Source organism: Bombina bombina, chromosome 7, assembly GCF_027579735.1.
Source record: "Bombina bombina isolate aBomBom1 chromosome 7, aBomBom1.pri, whole genome shotgun sequence".
Classification (NCBI taxonomy): Eukaryota; Metazoa; Chordata; class Amphibia; order Anura; family Bombinatoridae; genus Bombina; species Bombina bombina.
In genome coordinates this window covers 219,514,625-219,535,445 of record NC_069505.1, presented here as the reverse complement: position 1 = coordinate 219,535,445, position 20,821 = coordinate 219,514,625, and the positions used below count along the sequence as shown (strand labels likewise).

Genomic DNA, 20,821 nt, shown 5'->3' with positions numbered 1-20,821 from the left:
AGAATTCTTATTTCCACTGAGTTGTTTTTTTTTTTTTTGCTTTGAAAAAGCTGAAAATGAATCACATACTGTAGCTTAATCTGCAGTTTAGAATAAACTATAATTGCTTCCAAAATGCAATTGCAATTACACTGAATGAAATTATACCCAACTGCATCTTTATTAAATGTAGTGAACATGCCACATTTTATCTCGTTTGCAAAGTCTTTTTTTTATGTGTTTACCATAAAACGATGATGGGAATTAATTTGCAAGTTTCAATGCTGACAATATTTTTTAAGTAGCGTACAATCTCTGGCGCTATCCTACATAATTAAAAAGACAAAGTATCGGCTCATTGCTAGGCTGACAAAGGCAGCTGTAGTCCATATTTGACTAAATAATATAATAAGGTCTTGTCGCACATTCGCTGTAACAAGCTTATTATCCCTAGAGGACCATTGGCAGTAAAAGCACTCTGGTGCAATACAAAACCATGGTCTTTAGATACTGCAATTGTATACATTTTGGTATGTGGTAATCAAGATTGGGGAGACATGAAGATGGGTGGGTTTAATAATCTGACAGCTAGTGCTATTAGCAATCTGCTTCTGAGCATTCCTTAGCTTTGTAGAATCAACAGCCATATTGGTATATGTTAAAAAACTAAACTAAACACCAACCGGTTGTCATTATTACAAGGGACGTTTACTTTTAATTTGCTGGCTCCTGTATCATGTAACAGCCACCAACCAATCACAGACTTATATGTATATATTGTGACCACTTGCACAGTATGAGCTTGTGCCCCAGGAAGTGTGTATATCTGTACTATAATTGCATTTGTAATGTCCGTCGCCATTAGCAGTTGCGCACGCACCTTCAAAGGAATGTTGGCAGGGTGAGGCAGCCAACAGAATGTTGGATGCGCACGGCCAAAAGAATTCTCCTGGATGCAGAAAAGCTGCATCCAGGTGGATTCTGAAAATGGCAGGGTGGTGAAAGAATCCACCGCCATTTTCAGAATCCGGAGCATTAGAAAAAAACAAAACTGTCCGCAATAAGTATGAAAAAAACACCTAAGCGTTCACAATAAGTATTTAAAAAAAAAAAACCTAACCGCCCGCACTAAGTTTTAAGAAATAAAACCCAACTACCTAATAAAATTATTAACCCTTAAATACACAAACCCCAACATCGCAAACTACCTAATACATCTATTAACCCCTAAACCGCCAACCCCCCACAACGTATAAAACCTTATTTACCTATTAACTCCTTTACCGCCAACCCCCACAATGCAAAAAACTAAGTTAATGACTAAGCCCCCTAATCTAACCTAACATCCCTAAATTAAACCCTTAATTACAATAAAAATAAAACTACATTACAATAAAAAAAAAAAAAAAAAAAAAAATTACATTAGTTTAATCTAATTACAAAAAATAAAAATAGGCTAACATTACAAAAAATAATAAACACATTATCCAAAATAAAAAATTAAACCTAATCCCTATGAAAATAAAAAAAGCCCCCTCCAAATAAAAACACCCCCTAGTCTAATGCTAAATTACCAATAGCCCTTAAAAGGGCTTTTTGTAGGGCATTGCCCTAAGTTAAACAGCTCTTTTATATTAAAAATAAAACCCTCCACCCACCAAACCACCCAAAATAAAAAATAAAATAAAAAAAAAAAAAAAACCTAAACTACCCATTGCCCTGAAAAGGGCATTTGTATTGGCATTGTCCTTAAAAGGGCATTTAGCGCTTTTTCTAAGTGTCCAAAAAACTTCTAAAAACTGACAGTCTACACCAGGATTTTTATTGTTTAAAAAGGTAGATAATCCCTTTATTACCCATTCCCCAGTTTTGCATAACCAACACAGTTATATTAATATACTTTTTACCTCTGTGATTAGCTTATATCTAAGCCTCTGCAGACTGCCCCCTTATCTCAGTGCTTTTGACAGACTTGCTGCTTAGTCAATCAGGGAAGACTCCTAATTTAACTCCACAGGAAAGAGCACAATGTTATCTATATGACACACATGAACTAACACTGTCTAACTGTGAAAAATTTTCAAAATGCTCTGATCTAGGAGGCGGTTTTCAACTGTTTAGAAATCAGTTTGAGCCTAGCTGGGTTTAGCTTTTCAAAAATACCAAATTTGATGATAAAAGTAAATTTGAAAGTTGTTTAAAATAGCATACACTATCTGAATTATTAAAGTTTAATTTTGACTAGACTGTCCCTTAAGTTAAAAAATAAAAAACATTTTAAAAAAACCTAACACTAAAGCCCCAATAGGTACTCACGGTTTCAGAAGTCCGGCGGAGAATGTTTTCTTCCAGGCGGGTCCATCATCTTCATCCACAGCGAAGGTGGCGCAGAGCAGAGGTCCGAAGCGGTCTTCCCAGATATGGTGATCCTCGGCGGCAGTCATCGGTGGCGGCGCTCCTCGGCGGTGGCGGCCCTCGGTGAAGGCATGGAGGTTCTTCTTCATGCGATCATCTGCTGCACACTGAAGAAAGAATTCAAGGTACCCCATATTTATTGGGGTACCTTGAATTCCTATTGGCTGACATTTTCAAAATCAACCAATAGGATGAGAGCTACTGAAATCTTATTGGCTGATTTGAACAGCCAATATGATTTCAGTAGCCCTCATTCTATTAGCCGTTTTGAAAAAGTCAGCCAATAGGAATGCAAGGTACCCCAAAATGATTGTGGTACCTTGCATTCTTTCTTCAGTATACCACGGACGATTGGATAAAGAGGAGCCTCCATGTCGCCGAGGACTGCCGCTGAGGATCTCCACATCTGGGAGACCGCTCCCAACCTCCTCTCTGCCTTTGCTGTGGATGAAAATGATGGACCCACCTGGAAGAAGACCTACTCCGCCGGACTTCTGAAACTGTGAGTACCTATTTGGGGCTTTAGTGTTAGTTTTTTTTTTTTTTTTTTTAAATTGGGGGGGGGTTATTTAACTTAGGTTTTTTTTGGGCACTTGGAAAAAGAGCTAAATGCCCTTTGAAGGGCAGTGAAAAAGAGCTAAATGTCCTTTTAAAGGGCAATGCCCATACAAATGCCCTTTTCAGGGCAATGGGTAGATAAGGTTTATTAGCGCTAGTTTTTTTGGGGGGGGGTTTGGTGGGTGGGGGGTTTTACTGTTAGGGGGACTTTGTTTATTTTTAATGTAAAAGAGCTGTTTAACTTAGGACAATGCCCTACAAAAAGCCATTTTAAAGGGCTATTGGAAGATTAGCATTATATTAGGGGGTGTTTTTATTTTGGGGGGCCTTTTTTCATAGGGATTAGGTTTAATTTTTTAATTTTGGATAATTGGTTTATTTTTGTCTGTAGTTATATTTTTTATTTTTTGTATTTACAACATATAAACTGTCCTCTGGGCAGGCTTACCAACTAGTAAAAAGATAATTTAATAATGTAAGCAAATTGGAAAGCCTCTTAAAGGGACATAAAACCCCTAATTTGTCTCTCATAATTTAGATAGAGCACTGGTTTTTAAACCTGCCCTCAGACCTCCCTAACAGACCACATTGTGAGGATATCTGAAATGGAGCACAGGCAAAATAATCAGCTGATAAGTAAACAGTTATTTTACCTGCTCTCATCCAAAGTAATCCTGAAACTCTGGCCTGTTGGAGCATACAATGTTATACAATTTTCTAATTAACTTCTATTATAGGATCTTATTTGTCCAAAGTAATCCTGAAAATCTGGCCTGTTGGGGAGGCCAGAGGAGAGGTTTAAAAGTGAGATAGAGTATACAATCTTATACAATTTTCTAATTAACTTCTATTATAACATTTTTTTCGTTCGCTTGGTAATTTTTGTTGAAATTCAGGGACATACGCTCAGGAGTGTGCAAGTGTCTACAGCACTATATGGCAGCAAAATGTGCACAGTCCTTTTATATTTACACTTTTGAGCCACCAGCTCCTACTGAGCATGTGCAAGAATTCACAGAATATACTTATATGCATTTGTGATTGGCTGATAGCCATCACATGATACAGGGGGGAGTGGAAAGAGACAGAAGATATTATTTTAAGTTCAGAATAATTGCTATTGCATTGTCATTTTACCATGCATTTGTTACTACTTTATTTACGGGTCCTTTAACAAAGAATACCATTTGAACAAAGCAAAATTGATAACAGCAGTGAATTGGAAACTATTTTGAAATTGTATGCTCTATCTCAATATCTCAGGGATGGGGAACCTTGGCCCTCCAGATGTTTCAGAACTACATTTCCCATGATGCTCAAATGGACTTTAGACTATCTGAATCACAAAAGAACATGCTTTGAGTTTCGTATCCCTTTAAAACTACAAACTGAATCATGAAAGTTTGTTTGACTTTAGCATCACTTTAAGCTAACTGGACAGAGCATTTTAAATCATTTTCCAATTTATTTCCATAATACATTTTGCATAGTTCACTTGGTATCCTTTGTTAACGAGTAATCCTAGTTGAGCTCAGGAGCGTGCACGTGTCTTTAGCCATCTGAAAGTAGTGTTTGAAACAATGTATAACATGCTATAAATATTGTTGCAAACACTGTTGCCATATAATGCTAAAGATATGTGCACTCTCCAGGAGAACAAAGCCCATTTGATGATAGAAGTGATTGTTGTTTAACATTGCATGCTCTGTCTGAATCATGAATGCTTAATTGTGAGTTACTGACACTAACAATTAATTATTTGTAAAATATTTGAAAGGGACAGGAATGCCAAAATTAAATTTTCTTAGTTCAGACAGACTGTGGAATTATAAGACCTTACAATTAAAAAATTAATACTTTTAGACTCACTTTTGTTTCTTAGTATCTGTTGTTTAAAAGCATACCTAGGTAGGTTCAAATAGCAAATGCACTACTGGGAGCTAGCTGTTAATTGCCAGCCATGCACATATACTTATTGTCAGTTGCTCACCACATATGTTCAGCTAGCTCCCAGTAGAGCATAGCTACTCTGGAGCTGAATTTAAAGGGTTAAAAACAGTTATATAGAAGCAATAAAGAAAAGGCTCTAATACTGAGTATTTTACACCTTTATATCCATGTAATTAAATAAGTAAAAGAACAACTTTACAGTGTACTTTTATTATTTAATCAATCTATGTCTGACCTTTTTTTTCTACTAACCCAGAGAGGTCAGAAGGAATCCTGCTAGATTCATGATCCTGACCTTGCTACCTGCTACACAATGCTTAGTGTAGGAGCTCATTTATATATGTCCTTAAATGGCCACTGGAAAGAGTATAAAATAAACATATTGAAGAGGCCTCTTAAATTAGGGTTCTGAAAAACAGTGCAAATTTTATAAACACATTTAAAAAAAAATGTTAACGTCCCTTTAAACAAAGGTTTTTTTAAAGGGACACTGAACCTATTTTTTTTTTTTTTTCTTTCATGATTTAGATAGAGCATGCAAATTTAAGCAACTTTCTAATTTACTCCTATTATCAATTTTTCTTCGTTCTCTTGCTATCTTTATTTGAAAAAGAAGGCATTTAAGCTAAAGAGCCAGCCAATTTTTGGTTCAGAACGATGTACAGCACTTGTTTATTGGTGTTGTCCAATCAGCAAGGACAACCCAGGTTGTGAACCAAAAATGGTCCGGCTTCTAAATTTACATTCTTGCTTTTAAAATACAGATAGCAAGAGAATGAAGAAAATTGATAATAGGAGTAAATTAGAAAGTTGCTTAAAATTGCCGGCTCTATCTGAATCATGAAAGAAAAAAAATGGGTTCAGTATCCCTTTAAGAATTTTGTTGTTAATTTTAATAAGGCCCTGTGTGTTTGTTTGTGCAGATCACTTATCTACGCCAAAGCAATTACAACATAATCAGGTCATTCTTATAACAGCCATTTTGAAACAAACTGAATGCGCTGAAAAGTAAGATGATTTATTTGTATGGAAAAAAAACCAACGTAAAATGAAGGAATCTAAAACTTCTTAATTTGTTATTTTCAATTTGCTATTAAACTTTTTATGTTTTTACCAGACTTGCACTTTCTATTGCAAAGTGAATTCATGGTTAACAGAAGGGAAGACAATTACATTGTACTAAGATTAACATTTAATTTAAGTCAAAAGTATTAATATTAATTAGTATTAATTTAAGTCAAAGTATAGACTCCATAATATTTCCACATATAGTAGTGCACTAGTCTGTATCCTTCCTAATGTACTCATAAACGGCTAGATTACAAGCTTTGTCGGTAAAAACTTGCAGAGCTAACGCTCCTTTTTTCCCAGCGCTCACTTTAAACAACGCTGGTATTACAAGTTTTCTAATTGGCTACGTTAGCCTCAGAAAAGTGAGCATTGAGCAAAATTTAGCTCCACTTCTCACTGTAATACTAGCGTTGCTTACGGTAGCGGTGAGCTGGCAAAATGTGCATATGATACATTGGGGCTGAGCTGGTTAAAAAAAAAACTAACACCTGCAAAAAAGCAGCGTTCAGCTCCTAACGCAGCCCCATTGTTTTCTACGCCTAACACCCTAACATGAACCCCGAGTCTAAACACCCCTAACCTTACACTTATTAACCTCTAATCTGCCGCCCCCAACATCGTCCCCACCTGCATTATACTATTAACCCCTAATCTGCCGCTCCGGACACCGCCGCCACCTACATTATCCCTATGAACCCCTAATCTGTTGCCCCTAACATCGCCGACACCTATATTATATTTAGTAACCCCTAATCTGCCACCGCCACCTACCTACAATTATTAACCCCTAATCTGCCGACCGGACATCGCCGCCACTATAATAAATCTATTAACCCCTAAACCGCCGCACTCCCGCCTCGCAAACACTATAATAAATTTTATTAACCCCTAATCTGCCCTCCCTAACATCGCCGCCACCTACCAACAATTATTAACCCCTAATCTGCCGCCCCCAATGTCGCTGCTACTATAATAAAGTTATTAACTCCTAAACCTAAGTCTAACCCTAACATAAATATAATTAAAATAAATCTAAATAAAATTACTACAATTAAATAAATTAATCCTATTTAAAACTAAATACTTACCTGTAAAATAAACCCTAATATAGCTACAATATAACTAATAGTTACATTGTAGCTATTTTAGGATTTATATTTATTTTACAGGCAACTTTGTATTTATTTTAACTATGTACAATAGCTATTAAATAGTTAATAACTATTTAATAGCTACCTAGTTAAAATAATTACAAAATTACCTGTAAAATAAATCCTAACCTAAGTTACAAATACACCTAACACTACATTATCAATAAATTAATTAAATAAATTAACTACAATTATCTAACATAAAATACAATTAAATAAACTAATTATTACAAAAACTATATTACAAAAACAAACAAACACTAAATTACAAAAAATAAAAAAATATTACAAGAATTTTAATCTAATTACACCTAATCTAAGCCCCCTAATAAAATAAAAAAGCCCCCCAAAATAAGAAAATTCCCTACCCTATACTAAATTAGAAAAGTAATCAGCTCTTTTACCACTTAAAAGGGCTTTTTGCGGGGCATTGCCCCAAAGTAATCAGCTCTTTTACCTGTAAAATAAAATACAAGACCCCCCCAACATTAAAACCTTCCACCCACACACCCCTACTCTAAAACTCACCCAATCCCCTCTTAAAAAAACCTAACACTAACCCCCTGAAGATCACCCTACCTTGAGCCGTGTTCACCCAGCCGGTATTTCAGTCTTGTATTTTTTTTTACAGGTAAAAGAGCCGATTACTTTGGGGCAATGCCCCGCAAAAAGCCCTTTTAAGGGCTCGTAAAAGAGCTGATTACTTTTCTAATTTAGTATAGGGTAGGGAATTTTCTTATTTTGGGGGGCTTTTTATTTTAGATTAAAAATTTTGTAATGTAGTGTTTGTTTGTTTTTTGTAACATAGTTTAGTTTATTTAATTGTATTTTATGTTAGATAATTGTAGTTAATTTATTTAATTAATTTATTGATAGTGTAGTGTTAGGTGTATTTGTAACTTAGGTTAGGATTTATTTTTCAGGTAATTTTGTAATTATTTTAGCTAGGTAGCTATTAAATAGTTAATAACTATTTAATAGCTATTGTACCTAGTTAAAATAAATATAAAGTTGCCTGTAAAATAAATATAAATCCTAAGCTAGCTACAATGTAACTATTAGTTATATTGTAGCTATATTAGGGTTTATTTTATAGGTAAGTATTTAGTTTTAAATAGGATTAATGTATTTAATTATAGTAATTTTATTTAGATTTATTTAAATTATATTTAACTTAGGGGGGTGTTAGGGTTAGACTTAGGTTTAGGGGTTAATAACTTCATTATAGTAGCAGTGACGTTGGGGCGGCAGATTAGAGGTTAATAATTGTAGGTAGGTGGCGGCAATGTTAGGGATGGCAGATTAGGGGTTAATAAAATTTAACTACTGTTTGCGAGGCGGTAGTGCGACGGTTTAGGGGTTAATACATTTATTACAGTGGCGGCGATGTCCGGTCGGCAGAGTAGGGGTTAAGAAGTGTAGGTAGGTTGCAGTGATGTTGGGGTAGGCAGATTAGGGGTTAATAAATATAATTTAGGTGTCGGCGATGTTAGGGGCAGCAGATTAGGGGTTCATAAGCATAACGTAGGTGGCGGCAATGTCCGGTCAGCAGATTAGGGGTTAAAAATTTATAATATAGTGTTTGCGATGTGTGGGGGGGTCTCGGTTTAGGGGTTAATAGGTAGTTTATGGGTGTTAGTGTACTTTATAGCACTGTAGTTAAGAGCTTTATGTTCCGGCGTTAGCCCATAAAACTCTTAACTACTGACTTTTATATGCGGTAGGAGTCTTGGAGGTAGAGACTGTACCGCTCACTTCTACCAGACTTGTAATACCAGCGTTAGGAAAATCCCATTAAAAAGATAGGATACGCAATTGACGTAAGTGGATTTGCGGTATGGAAAAGTCGCAGAAAAAAAGTGAGCGGTACACCTGTACCTCCCTGACTCGTAATACCAGCGGGCGTTAAAAAGCAGCTTTAGGACCCCTTAACGCTGCTTTTAAGGCTAACGCCAAACTCGTAATCTAGGCGAAAGTTATTAGAATCTGTGCGTTACAATTTTGCAGCTTCTACTACGACCTTTCACTGCAAATTTTTATTCTTTCAGAGTTCTACAGGCAAGGGGATAAGTGGGGCATAGTGGGCTACACAAATACAGGGGCTAAAATCCAGCTAGAGTTGGCTACATCACATGGATGAAGTGATTGAATGGGACTGCTCACTGGTGTATGTTGATCTAGAGTCAGACCACTGGTTTACAAACCTGTACTCAGGCTCCCTAATCGGCCACTTTGTGAAGATATCTGAACTGGAGCACAGGTGAAATATTCAGCTGATTAATAAACATGGCTATTGTACCTGCTCTCATCCAAGGTGATCCTGAAAACCTGGCCTGTTGGGGAGGCCTGAGGACAGGTTTGAAAAGCAGTGGTCTAGACTAGGGCTCGTGTTCAGATCTACTAAAACTACTTGTAGGGGGTCTAGAGCAGCACAAAATCTTAATACACCACTGTAACTGCTGTTATGGGAGTGGGCAGTCCTTCCTTGTCCAGATATATGAAGCTGCCCCGATAATAGGTTAATACCAATCCCAGATTCCTATAGCCAGTAGGTTCAGCTTAACCCCTTGCCAGCTGAATATTACAAATATAATGAATTATAGGTGAAACAGAGCTGGTTCCGTTACTCATGCATTACATTCTTCTAGTAAAACACCATATCTTCTAGACAGGCCGGATACCCCAAAATACTTTCTAGTTTACCCTACAAATCATATAATATTACATATCCTCACCCTATGTTAATACATTCTTAATTGTTGTGTTCTTTTCCAAGCACAACTATATAATTCTACACATACTTGAAATGAGAAATTCAGTGCACAGAATGTAAATCATGGCTGTGTTCGCGTGCTAAGAAACAATAATATGGCCTTGAGCAATTTGAAGGAAATTTTTATTTTTAATTATGTAAAGGTTTTATTTATTTTTCTTTAACAAATGTAACTAGAAGTTTATTTAAATGGAGGCTAATGCTATAAATATTCCTGTGTCTATTTTGAATTTGATTTGGTAGTTGAATAAAAGATTGCTAGCGGGGACAATAAGTTCATGTAAAATCGTCCCACTGAATGAGTTAACAGATCAATAAAAAAAATCCTTGCTTCCCCTAATCTTCAGAGGATGATTGTTTCTACCCAAAACTAGGTTTTGGGAAGCAAAAATTAAATTATAATCCCAAACTGCTGGAGCTTCAAAATGAAGATAATTGTTGGTAAGGGGTCTACATCCAGTGGATATCTGCAACAAAGGGATGTGCTGGCCAGCCTTAAGCATTGGATGAAACACCAACTAACGCTGGCTCCTGGTATATCAGCAGTTTATAGCTACTAGATATTTAGATATATATCTCAGGAAACGTGTAGGGACATGTAATTGTGACATCACTGACATCACTTCTGGTTTATCAGCAAACTGCTAGGCACGCTACAAGCAGCAAACCCTAACTTTAGCTACCATTTACTGGCAACTTTACTATTCTTTTGATAAATATATCTGTAATAACTAACGCCTAGATTATGAGTTGTGCGTTATGAGGGGTGCGTTGCTAACTTGCAGTTTATTGTCACCCCTCACTTACCTAAAGCACTGGTATTACAGGTTTTTACCAACCCGGCGTTAACAGGCAAGAAGTGAGCGTAGAGCAAAATTGCACTCCAAACTGTACTCTAATACCAGTGCTGCTTAAGTGAGCGGTGAGCTGGTTATATGTGCTCGTGCACGATTTCCCCATAGACATCAATAGGGAGAGCCGGCTGAGAAAAAGTCTAACACCTGCAAAAAAGCAGCGTAAAACTCAGTAACGCAGCCCCATTGATTCCTATGGGCAAACACATTTTATGTTTACACCTAACACCCTAACATGAACTCCGAGTCTAAACATGCCTAATCTTACACTTATTAACCCCTAATCTGCCGCCCCTACATCGCCGACACCTGCATTATATTTATTAACCCCTAATCTGCCGCACCGACATCGCCGCCACCTACATTATACTTATGAAACCCTAATCTGCTGCCCCCAACATCGCTGACACCTACATTATATTTATTAACCCCTAATCTGCTGCCCACAACATCCCGACACCTACATAATGTTATTAACCCCTAATCTCGCCGCCACTATAATAAACATATTAATCCCTAAACCGCCGAACTCCTGCATTGCAAACACTAGTTAAATATTATTAACCCCTAATTTGCCACCCCTAATCTCGCCGCAACCTACATTTATTAACCCCTAATCTACCGCCTCCAACGCCGCTGCCACTATACTAAATTTATTAACCCCTAAATCTAAGTCTAACCCTAACACCCCCTAACTTCAATATAACTAAAATAAATATAAATAAAAATTTCTATTATTAACTAAATAATTCCTATTTAAAACTAAATACTTACCTGTAAAATAAACCCTAAGATAGCTACAATATAACTAATAGTTACATTGTATCTATCTTAGGGTTTATTTTTATTTTACAGGCAAGTTTTTATTTATTTTAACAAGGTAGAATAGTTACTAAATAGTTATTATTAACTATTTAATAAACTACCTAGCTAAAATAAATACAAATTTACCTGTAAAATAAAAACTAATCTAAGTTACACTAACACCTAACACTACACTACAATTAAATAAATTCCCTACATTAAATAAAATTAAATAAATTAAATAAAATTAGCTAAATTACCAAACTCCCCCCACTAAATTACAGAAAATAAAAAACAAGTTACAAGATCTTTAAACTAATTACACCTAATCTAATAGCCCTATCAAAATAAAAAAAGCCCACCCAAAATAAAAAAAAACCCTAGCCTAAACTAAACTGCCAACAGCCCTTAAAAGGGCCTTTAGCGGGATTGCCCCAAAGAAATCAGCTCTTTTACCTGTAAAAAAAAATACAACAACCCCCCAACAGTAAAACCCACTACCCACACAACCAACCCAACAAATAAAAGCCTAACTAAAAAAACCTAAGCTCCCCATTGCCCTGAAAAGGGCATTTGGATGGGCATTGCCCTTAAAAGGGCATTTAACACTATGGCAGCCCACAGCCCTAACTTAAAAAATAAACCCACCCAATACACCCTTAAAAAATCCTAACACTAACCCCCGAAGAGTCATTTACCAGGAGAAGTCTTCATCCAAGCGGCAAGATGTCCTCAACGAAGCCGGCAGAAGTGGTCCTCCAAACGGGCAAAAGTGGTCCTCCAGACGGGCAGGTCTTCATCCAGACGGCATCTTCTATCTTCATCCTTCTGACGCGGAGCAGCTTCATCTTCAAGACATCCATCGCGGAGCATCCTCTTCTTTCGATGGCTAGCGACAGGTAAGTAAGTATTTTGTTTTAAATAGGAATAATTTAGGTAATGATAGTAATTTGTATTTAGATTTAATGAAATTATATTTAAGTAAGGGGGTGTTAGTGTTAGACTTTGGTTTAAAGGGTTAATAAATGTAAGTAGGTTGCGGCGGTGATGTTGGGGCAGCAGATTAGGGGTTAATGGGTATAATGTAGGTGGCGGCGATGTCCGGAGCAGAAGATTAGGGGTTAAAAAGTATAATGTAGGTGGCGGCGATGTTGGGGGCAGCAGATTAGGGGGTTAATAATATTTAACTAGTGTTTGCAAGGCGGGAGTGCAGCGGTTTAGGGGTTAATATGTTTATTATAGTGGCGGCGATGTCGGCAGCGGCAGATTAGGGGTAAAAAAATGTATTATATTGTTTGCAATGCGGGAGGGCCTCGGTTTAGGGGTTAATAGGTAGTTTATGGGTGTTAGTGTACTTTTTAGCACTTTAGTAATGAGTTTTATGCTACAGCTTTGTAGCGTAAAACTCATAACTACTGACTTTAAATTGCGTTAGGAATCTTGGCGGTAGAGGCTGTACCGCTCACTTTTTGGCCTCCCAGGAAAAACTCGTAATACCGGCGCTATGGAAGTCCCATAGAAAAAAGCCTTTACGAAATTTACGTAAGTTGATTTGCGGTAAGGCCAAAAGAGTGTGCGGTACACCTATACCTGCAAGACTCATAATAGCAGCGGGTGTAAAAAAGCAGCATTAGGACCTGTTAACGCTGCTTTTTTACCTTAACGCACAACTCGCAATCTAGCCGTAAGTATCTTTTAGCTTTCAATAGAGGGTTTCTTTGCTTATTTTATTTTAATCTTTTTATGTTTCGTTTTTTGTTTCTATTTGGGATATCCCCATTTTTCTAACCCAATCACTTTTTTTTTTTTTAATTTTGGATGCATAATAAACCTTCAGACATTAAAGCTATTAGCTTTTCTGCTACAATAGAAAAGTTGATACTTTATGCAAAGTTACAACTTTGTTTACAGCTCATCAGTAACACAGGCAGTGATTAACATCCCTTCCACTGGCTTTTTATATACCTTATATTGATGAGACAGTATACACCAATTTCATTTAACTACGTTTAACAGACACTACTATGATAAAGAATATGCACAGATACGAATATAGAAATCTAGCAAAAAAACATTAAAAACTTACTTAGAAGATTTAGCACTGTTGATGAGGTTAGGCTGAGACACCCAATGAAAGGGGCTGAGAGCAGACCCTCCCCTGCAAAAACCCATTATACAAACAGAAGTAATCTGAAGTCTGTAGACATCAGTATACATCTAGAACTTTGGGGCTTGGTTAGGAGTCTGAAAATCAGCACAATGTTATTTAAAAATAAGCAAAACTATACATTTTTACAAAAACACCCCCCGGAATGGGCTATATAAATGTATCAGCTACAAAACATGTATGCAAAGAAAAATCTAGTGTACACTGTACCTTTAAGGTGAGCATTCTGGATTATATGTTTAATCAACTGTTCACATTATTCAAGAATTACTACACTATAAAGCCTTTTATTCATTTATTTTTTCTTATTTTTTCCATCTTTTAATGTGAAAATATCAACGGTTCAGGCTGGTGGTGAGCATTGTTTAAACGCCACGGCCTAACTGAGTATTGTTGCTGACCATGTCCATCCCTTTATGACTACAGAGTATCCATCTTCTGATGGCTAATTCCTGCAGGATAATGCACCATGTCACAAAGCTCAAATCATCTCAAACTAGTTTCTTGAACATGACAATGAGTTCACTGTACTCCACTGGCCTCCACAGTCACCAGATCTCAATCCAATAGAGCACCTTTGGGATGTGGTGGAACAGAGAACTATCTTGCTAAATTTGTAACAAACTGCTTTTTTACTTCCGGATTTCCGTTGAGGTCCAGTGTTGGAATGCCAAAGTCTATTCTGATATACATATGCCGTGCCTTACGCTACATCTAGGGTCAAAGCAGTTGTATTTTTATTTGTCATATTTATACTTCATATAAACTGAGGTTGTCTCATGTGAGTAGGTTTATACTAATTGTGTGTTGTATAGTTTAATAAAGGGTAATACACTATTTGTGTTTCTCTTTGTTTTCTATGCAAGCATTTATTTAGCTCGCACACAGCCTCAGCACCTGCCAGGAAAGTGAGACGGAAAGTTTCTTCTTCTGCTTCTGAGACTCCAAGGGTCAGGAAGGAGCATACATACAATGACGTGGCTGACTTCACAGGCAGTGAGGAATACTGGTGGAAACGTCTATACTTACCTCATATTGATTTAGGTCAATTCAATTAAGTGGACACCCTTAGGGGGAGCTTTATAAGAAGACAAGAACATCGGGATATTCATTAACTTGTTATGCTCTATATACGATTGATTCATTTGTGTTTTTTTTTTTTGTTTTTTTTATTAATTATGACTTTGTATCGCTAGGCAGCGCTTACCTATTATTGTTTATTGTATTTATTGGTAGAAGGGAGAATTGGGGATAACTCTTTCGTGTTTGGGTATAGCTGCATCTCTGCATATACTAGTCACTTCTATGCATGCTATATTTAACTACCGCACTTTCGATTGTTGTGTGTTTTCAATATATGATTTCTTATATTTCTTTTTAATTTTTATTGATATTCCGGAGCGCTTTGAGACCCTGAGCTTCTTGGGCTGGTCCCTGGATTCTACTTGTGTTTTTATTTTAACTCTAACCTTGGTGGTGTGTTGCCGACCTGGGTGCAATCCTCAAAGAAACTTGTATAGATGTGTATTTGTAAAGAAGGGCACTCTAAGGATTTTTATTTAAACTATGAATATATTTTTTCTGACAATATCAGAATGTCATTTGCAGAAGATCATTGTCTACGTTTCTGCTCCAATATGAGCCTTCTTCAAGACAAAATTTATCATTAGTCGGCTGTTGAGCCGTACTCCCAAACGAGAAAATGAGCATGTTGGCATATTATCTCTTTTAAAGTAATGGAATAAATTGTTATGTAGATTGAGTGTATATAAAGTGGATTTTTGTTAATACCAATGTGTAATATAAGCGTGTCTCATATTACAATTTTACACATTCCAACACAAAAAATAAAGTTAAAACGTGGGCTAGTAAGATATTTCATGAGATTATTAGCTCTTGGGCATATATTTCAACCCTTGTTTATATATATACATATACACACACACACACACACACACTGTACATATAGATATACACATACATATATACACACATTATATATATATTATATACACACACACACACACACATATACAGTATATACCTAGTGTGAGTGTGTTTTAAGGACTACTCTGTGGACCAAGTAGTTTCATGTACATTATGCCAAAAATGAACTTTTTCAGTGAGAACTATATATTTATATATCTATAAAAGCTTTTTGCTTAGGTACCAACTAAAGTTGTTAGAATTTAGGATTTGCTAGAAATTGTGCATTTATTTACCCTCTAGATTTGAGGATTCTGAGGAGATGAGTATTAAATTCATAATACATATAGACACTATAGCACATATTTAGCGCTTATGTAGGTACTACTTATTTATTTTTATATATTTATATATTTGAATGTCCAGGGCATTTTCCTCATTATCTGGCTTATAGAGAAATAAATAGCTATACATAAGCTGAACTAAAAGGAAATAGTATTAGAGTAATATTAACAATGGTACTAATTCTTATTATGTGGTTTAAAGAGAAATAAACAGCTGTAAATTAGCTGAACTATGCAAGTTATCTATTAAGGTGTAATATATCATTGTTGAAGCTTTTTTTTTTTTTAATATCATTATTTGTTGTAATATCACTTTAAACACGATGGCCTCTATTTAACAAAGTATGTCGGACCTGATCCGACAGTGCGGATCAGGTCCGACAGACCTCGCTGAATACGAAGAGCAGTACGCTCTCCGTATTCAGCATTGCACCAGCAGCTCACAAGAGCTGCTGGTGCAACGCCGCCCCCTGCAGACTCGCAGCCAATGGGCCGCCAGTAGGAGGGTGTCAATCAACCCGATCGAAGTCTGTCTGCCTGCTCAGAGCAGGCGGGCAGGGTTATGGAGCAGCGGTCTTTGTGACTGGGCATTCGGAGCTTGATAGATAGGCCCCAATGAATGATATTGCACCCAATACCATATGTAAAAACACTAAAGCCAAATAAAGGGTTAAATAAAGCAATTAAGTGAAAAACCAATGAAAATGCAATTAATGGGATATATTTTAAATGTGAGTGAATTTTAATTAAGTCTATGATTAAGGCTACAAGCCGAAACATGTTAGACAACTTCTACCAAGCTGTATCAATAAAATTTGGATTTTACCAAGAAGATTTGTGCCGGCTTCTTTTTCACTTACCTTGTATATAAATATGGATTGGAAATCCCCCATTCTTTTAATATATTATTTGGTTCTACCTAGTTTAGTGCCCTATTTTACTTTTACTTTATTTTTCATTTATAAATGTTTTATTTTTACCTAACAATGGTATGATCAATGTGTGCACAATATTACAGTAGTCACATTATGAATACAAAAAAAATAAAAAATATAAGAATATAGACAGACACTTACTGATTTTCCTCTTCAGGTTTCCATTGGCAATTGGGGCACTTTTAGGTTCAATTTTGGGGCTGTTGCTTCTAGATGAAAGCTTAAGCATGGAAACAGATAGGCACGTTAAGTAACGGTTATTTTGTTTCTCTTTGTTTTTTTAAAACATTAGCAATAAAAAATACATTTTTATTGGTGCTTAATGCAGAAAATATTTCGGCTAGATTACGATTTGTGCGTTAGGGTAAAAAAGCAGCGTTAAGAGGTCCTAACGCTGCTTTTTTATGCCGGCTGCTATTACGAGTCTTGCAGGTTTAGGGGCACCGCACAGTTTTTTGGTCTTACAGCAAAACGACTTAAGTAAACTTCGTAAAGTCTTTTTTCTATGAGACTTCCATAGCGCCGGTATTACGAGTCTGTCCTGGGAGGCCAAAAAGTGAGCGGTACACCTTACCCTGTCAAGAGTCCTAACGCATTTAAAAGTCCATAGTTATGAGTTTTACACTACAACACTGTAGCATAAAACTCATAACTAAAGTGCTAAAAAGTACACTAACACCCATAAACTACCTATTAACCCCTTAACCGAGGCCCTCCCGCATCGCAAACACTATAATAACAATTTTAACCCCTAATCTGCCGCTCCGGACACCGCAGCCACCTACATTATATTTATGAACCTCTAATCTGCTGCCCCCAACATCACTGCCACCTACATACTATTTATTAACCCCTAATCCGCCGTCCCCAATGTCGCCGCAACCTACCTACATTTATTAACCAATAATCTGCCGCCCCCAATGTCGCCGCCACTATATTAAAGTTATTAACCCCTAAACCTAAGTCTAACCCTAACCCTAACACCCCCTAACTTAAATATAATTACAATAAATATTACTATCATTAACTAAATAATTCCTATTTACAACTAAATACTTACCTATAATATAAACCCTAAGATAGCTACAATATAACTAATAGTTATATTGTAGCTAGCTTAGGGTTTATTTTTATTATATAGGCAAGTTTGTATTTATTTTAACTAGGTAGAATAGTTATTAAATAGTTATTAACTATTTAATAACTACCTAGCTAAAATAAATACAAAAGTACCTGTAAAATAAAACCTAACCTAAGTTACATTAACCCCTAACACTACACTATAATTAAATAAATTAACTAAATTAAATACAATTACCTAAATTAAATTAGCTAAAGTATAAAAAATACAAACAACCCCCCCCCAACAGTAAAACCCACCACCCACACAACCAACCCCCCAAATAAAATACTATCTAAAATAACCTAAGCTCCCCATTGTCCTGAAAAGGGCATTTTAAAAGGGCATTGCCCTTAAAAGGGCAGTTAGCTCTTTTGCAGGCCAAAAGTTCCTATCTTAAAAATAAAACCCACCCAATACACCCTTAAAAAAACCTAACACTAACCTAACACTTAGCCGGGCCGAAGTCCTCAACAAAGCCGGGAGAAGTCTTCATCCAAGCTGGGCGAAGTGGTCCTCCAGACGGGCAGAAGTCTTCATCCAGACGGCATCTTCTATCTTCATCCATCTGGCATGGAGCGGGTCTATCTTCAAGACATCCGACATGGAGCATCCTCTTCATCCGACGACTAAAGCTGAATGAAGGTACCTTTAAGTGACGTCATTCAAGATGGTGTCCCTTAGATTCCGATTGGCTGATTGGATTAGCCAATAGGATTGAAGTTCAATCCTATTGAACCAATAGGATTTTTTCTACCTTAATTCCGATTGGCTGATAGAATTCTATCAGCCAATTGGAATCTAAGGGACGCCATCTTGGATGACGTCACTTAAAGGTACCTTCATTCAGCTTTAGTCGTCGAATGAAGAGGATGCTCCGTGTCGGATGTCTTGAAGATGGACCCACTCCACGCCGGATGGATGAAGATAGAAGATGCCGTCTGGATGAAGACTTCTGCCCGTCTGGAGGACCACTTCGCTCAGCTTGGATGAAGACTTCTCCCGGCTTCGTTGAGTACTTCAGCCCGGCTTGGATGAAGATGTCTCCCGGTTTTTTAAGGGTGTATTGGGTGGGTTTTATTTTTAGGTTAGGGACTTTGGGCCTGCAAAAGAGCTAACTGCCCTTTTAAGGGCAATGCCCATCCAAATGCCCTTTTAAGGGCAATGGGGAGCTTAGGTTTTTTTAGATAGTATTTTAATTGGGGGGTTGGTTGTACAGTTGGGGGGGTTGTTTGTATTTTTTTTTTACAGGTAAAAGAGCTGATTACTTTGGGGCAATGCCCAGCAAAAGGCCCTTTTAAGGGCTATTGGTAGTTTAGTTTATGCTAGGGATTTTTTTTATTTTGGGGGGCTTTTTTATTTTAATAGGGCTATTAGATTAGGTGTAGATAGTTTAAATATCTATAATTTGTTTATTATTTTCTGTAATTTAGTGGGGGGGGGGTTTGTACTTTAGCTAATTTAATTTAGGTAATTATATTTAATTTAGTTTATTTAATTATAGTGTAGTGTTAGTGTAACTTAGGTTAGGTTTTATTTTACATGTACTTTTGTATTTATTTTAGCTAGGTAGTTATTAAATAGTTAATAACTTATTAATAACTATTCTACCTAGTTAAAATAAATACAAACTTGCCTGTAAAATAAAAATAAACCCTAAGCTAGCTACAATGTAACTATTAGTTATATTGTAGCTATCTTAGGGTTTATTTTATAAGTAAATATTTAGTTTTAAATAGGAATTATTTAGTTAATGATAGTAATATTTATTTAGATTTATTGTAATTATATTTAAGTTAGGGGGTATTAGGGTTAGGGTTAGACTTAGGTTTAGGGGTTAATACCTTTAATATAGTGGTGGCGACGTTGGGGGTGGCAGATTAGGGGTTAATAAATGTAGGTAGGTTGCGGTGAAATTGGGTGGCGGCAGATTAGGGGTAAATAATTATAATGTAGGTGTTGGCGATGTCGGGGGCGGCAGATTAAGGTTAGATTAGTGTAAGATTAGGGGTGTTTAGACTCGGGGTTCATTTTAGGGTATTAGGTGTAGACATAACTTTTGTTTCCCCATAGGAATCAATGGGGCTGCGTTAAGGAGTTTTACGCTGCTTTTTTGCAGGTGTTAGGAATCAACGGGGAGAGCCAGCTGAGAAAAAATCTATGGGGAAATCGTGCACGAGCATGTATGACCAGCAAACCGCTGACTTAAGCAGCGCTGGTATTGGAGTGCGGTAATGAGCAAAATTTTGCTCAACGCTCACTTCTTGTCTTTGACGATGGGTTTCTGAAAACTCGTAATACCAGCGCTGCATGTAAGTGAGCGGTGAGACAAAACTGCTCGTTAGCACCGCACAGCATCTAACACAAAACTCGTAATCTGGGCCTTTGAATCTTATCAAAAAATATAAAAGTAGCAATGTTATTTTGGTCTATTTTAAAGTATTTTTTACATTTAGATCATAATCACTGCATTGCAAAATATTTCTATACAAACAAATATTTATTAGGTTTTAAAACTGTAATTTTGTTTGCAAAATTTGCATTGTCTACACCCCTTGAAAAGCCTCTTCAGTGCTGTAAATCACTTAACAATGCTCTTCTGCATACATCAAGCAATCACTGTGCAGCATGTACAATATCTATCATTCACAAGCCACCCTAGACAAACAGCTACTACAACACAACAACAGCCTTTCAAACACTCTGATGTGCTATTAGGAAGTAGAAAGAGTTGGAAAGGCAGATATTTTTGAGGACAGTACAGTTGCAAGAAA

At 36.6% G+C, this 20,821-nt stretch overlaps 1 protein-coding gene across 1 annotated transcript in view; it reads right to left on the bottom strand.

Annotated features, from left to right (window-relative positions):
• Positions 1 to 20,821, bottom strand: part of RIC3 (RIC3 acetylcholine receptor chaperone) — a 61,840-nt gene that overhangs the window by 19,675 nt on the left and 21,344 nt on the right. The window contains exon 3 of the mRNA XM_053688938.1: positions 17,069 to 17,147. Within this exon, the coding sequence (XP_053544913.1) occupies positions 17,069 to 17,147 (79 nt within the window). The remainder of the gene's footprint in view (positions 1 to 17,068; positions 17,148 to 20,821) is intronic.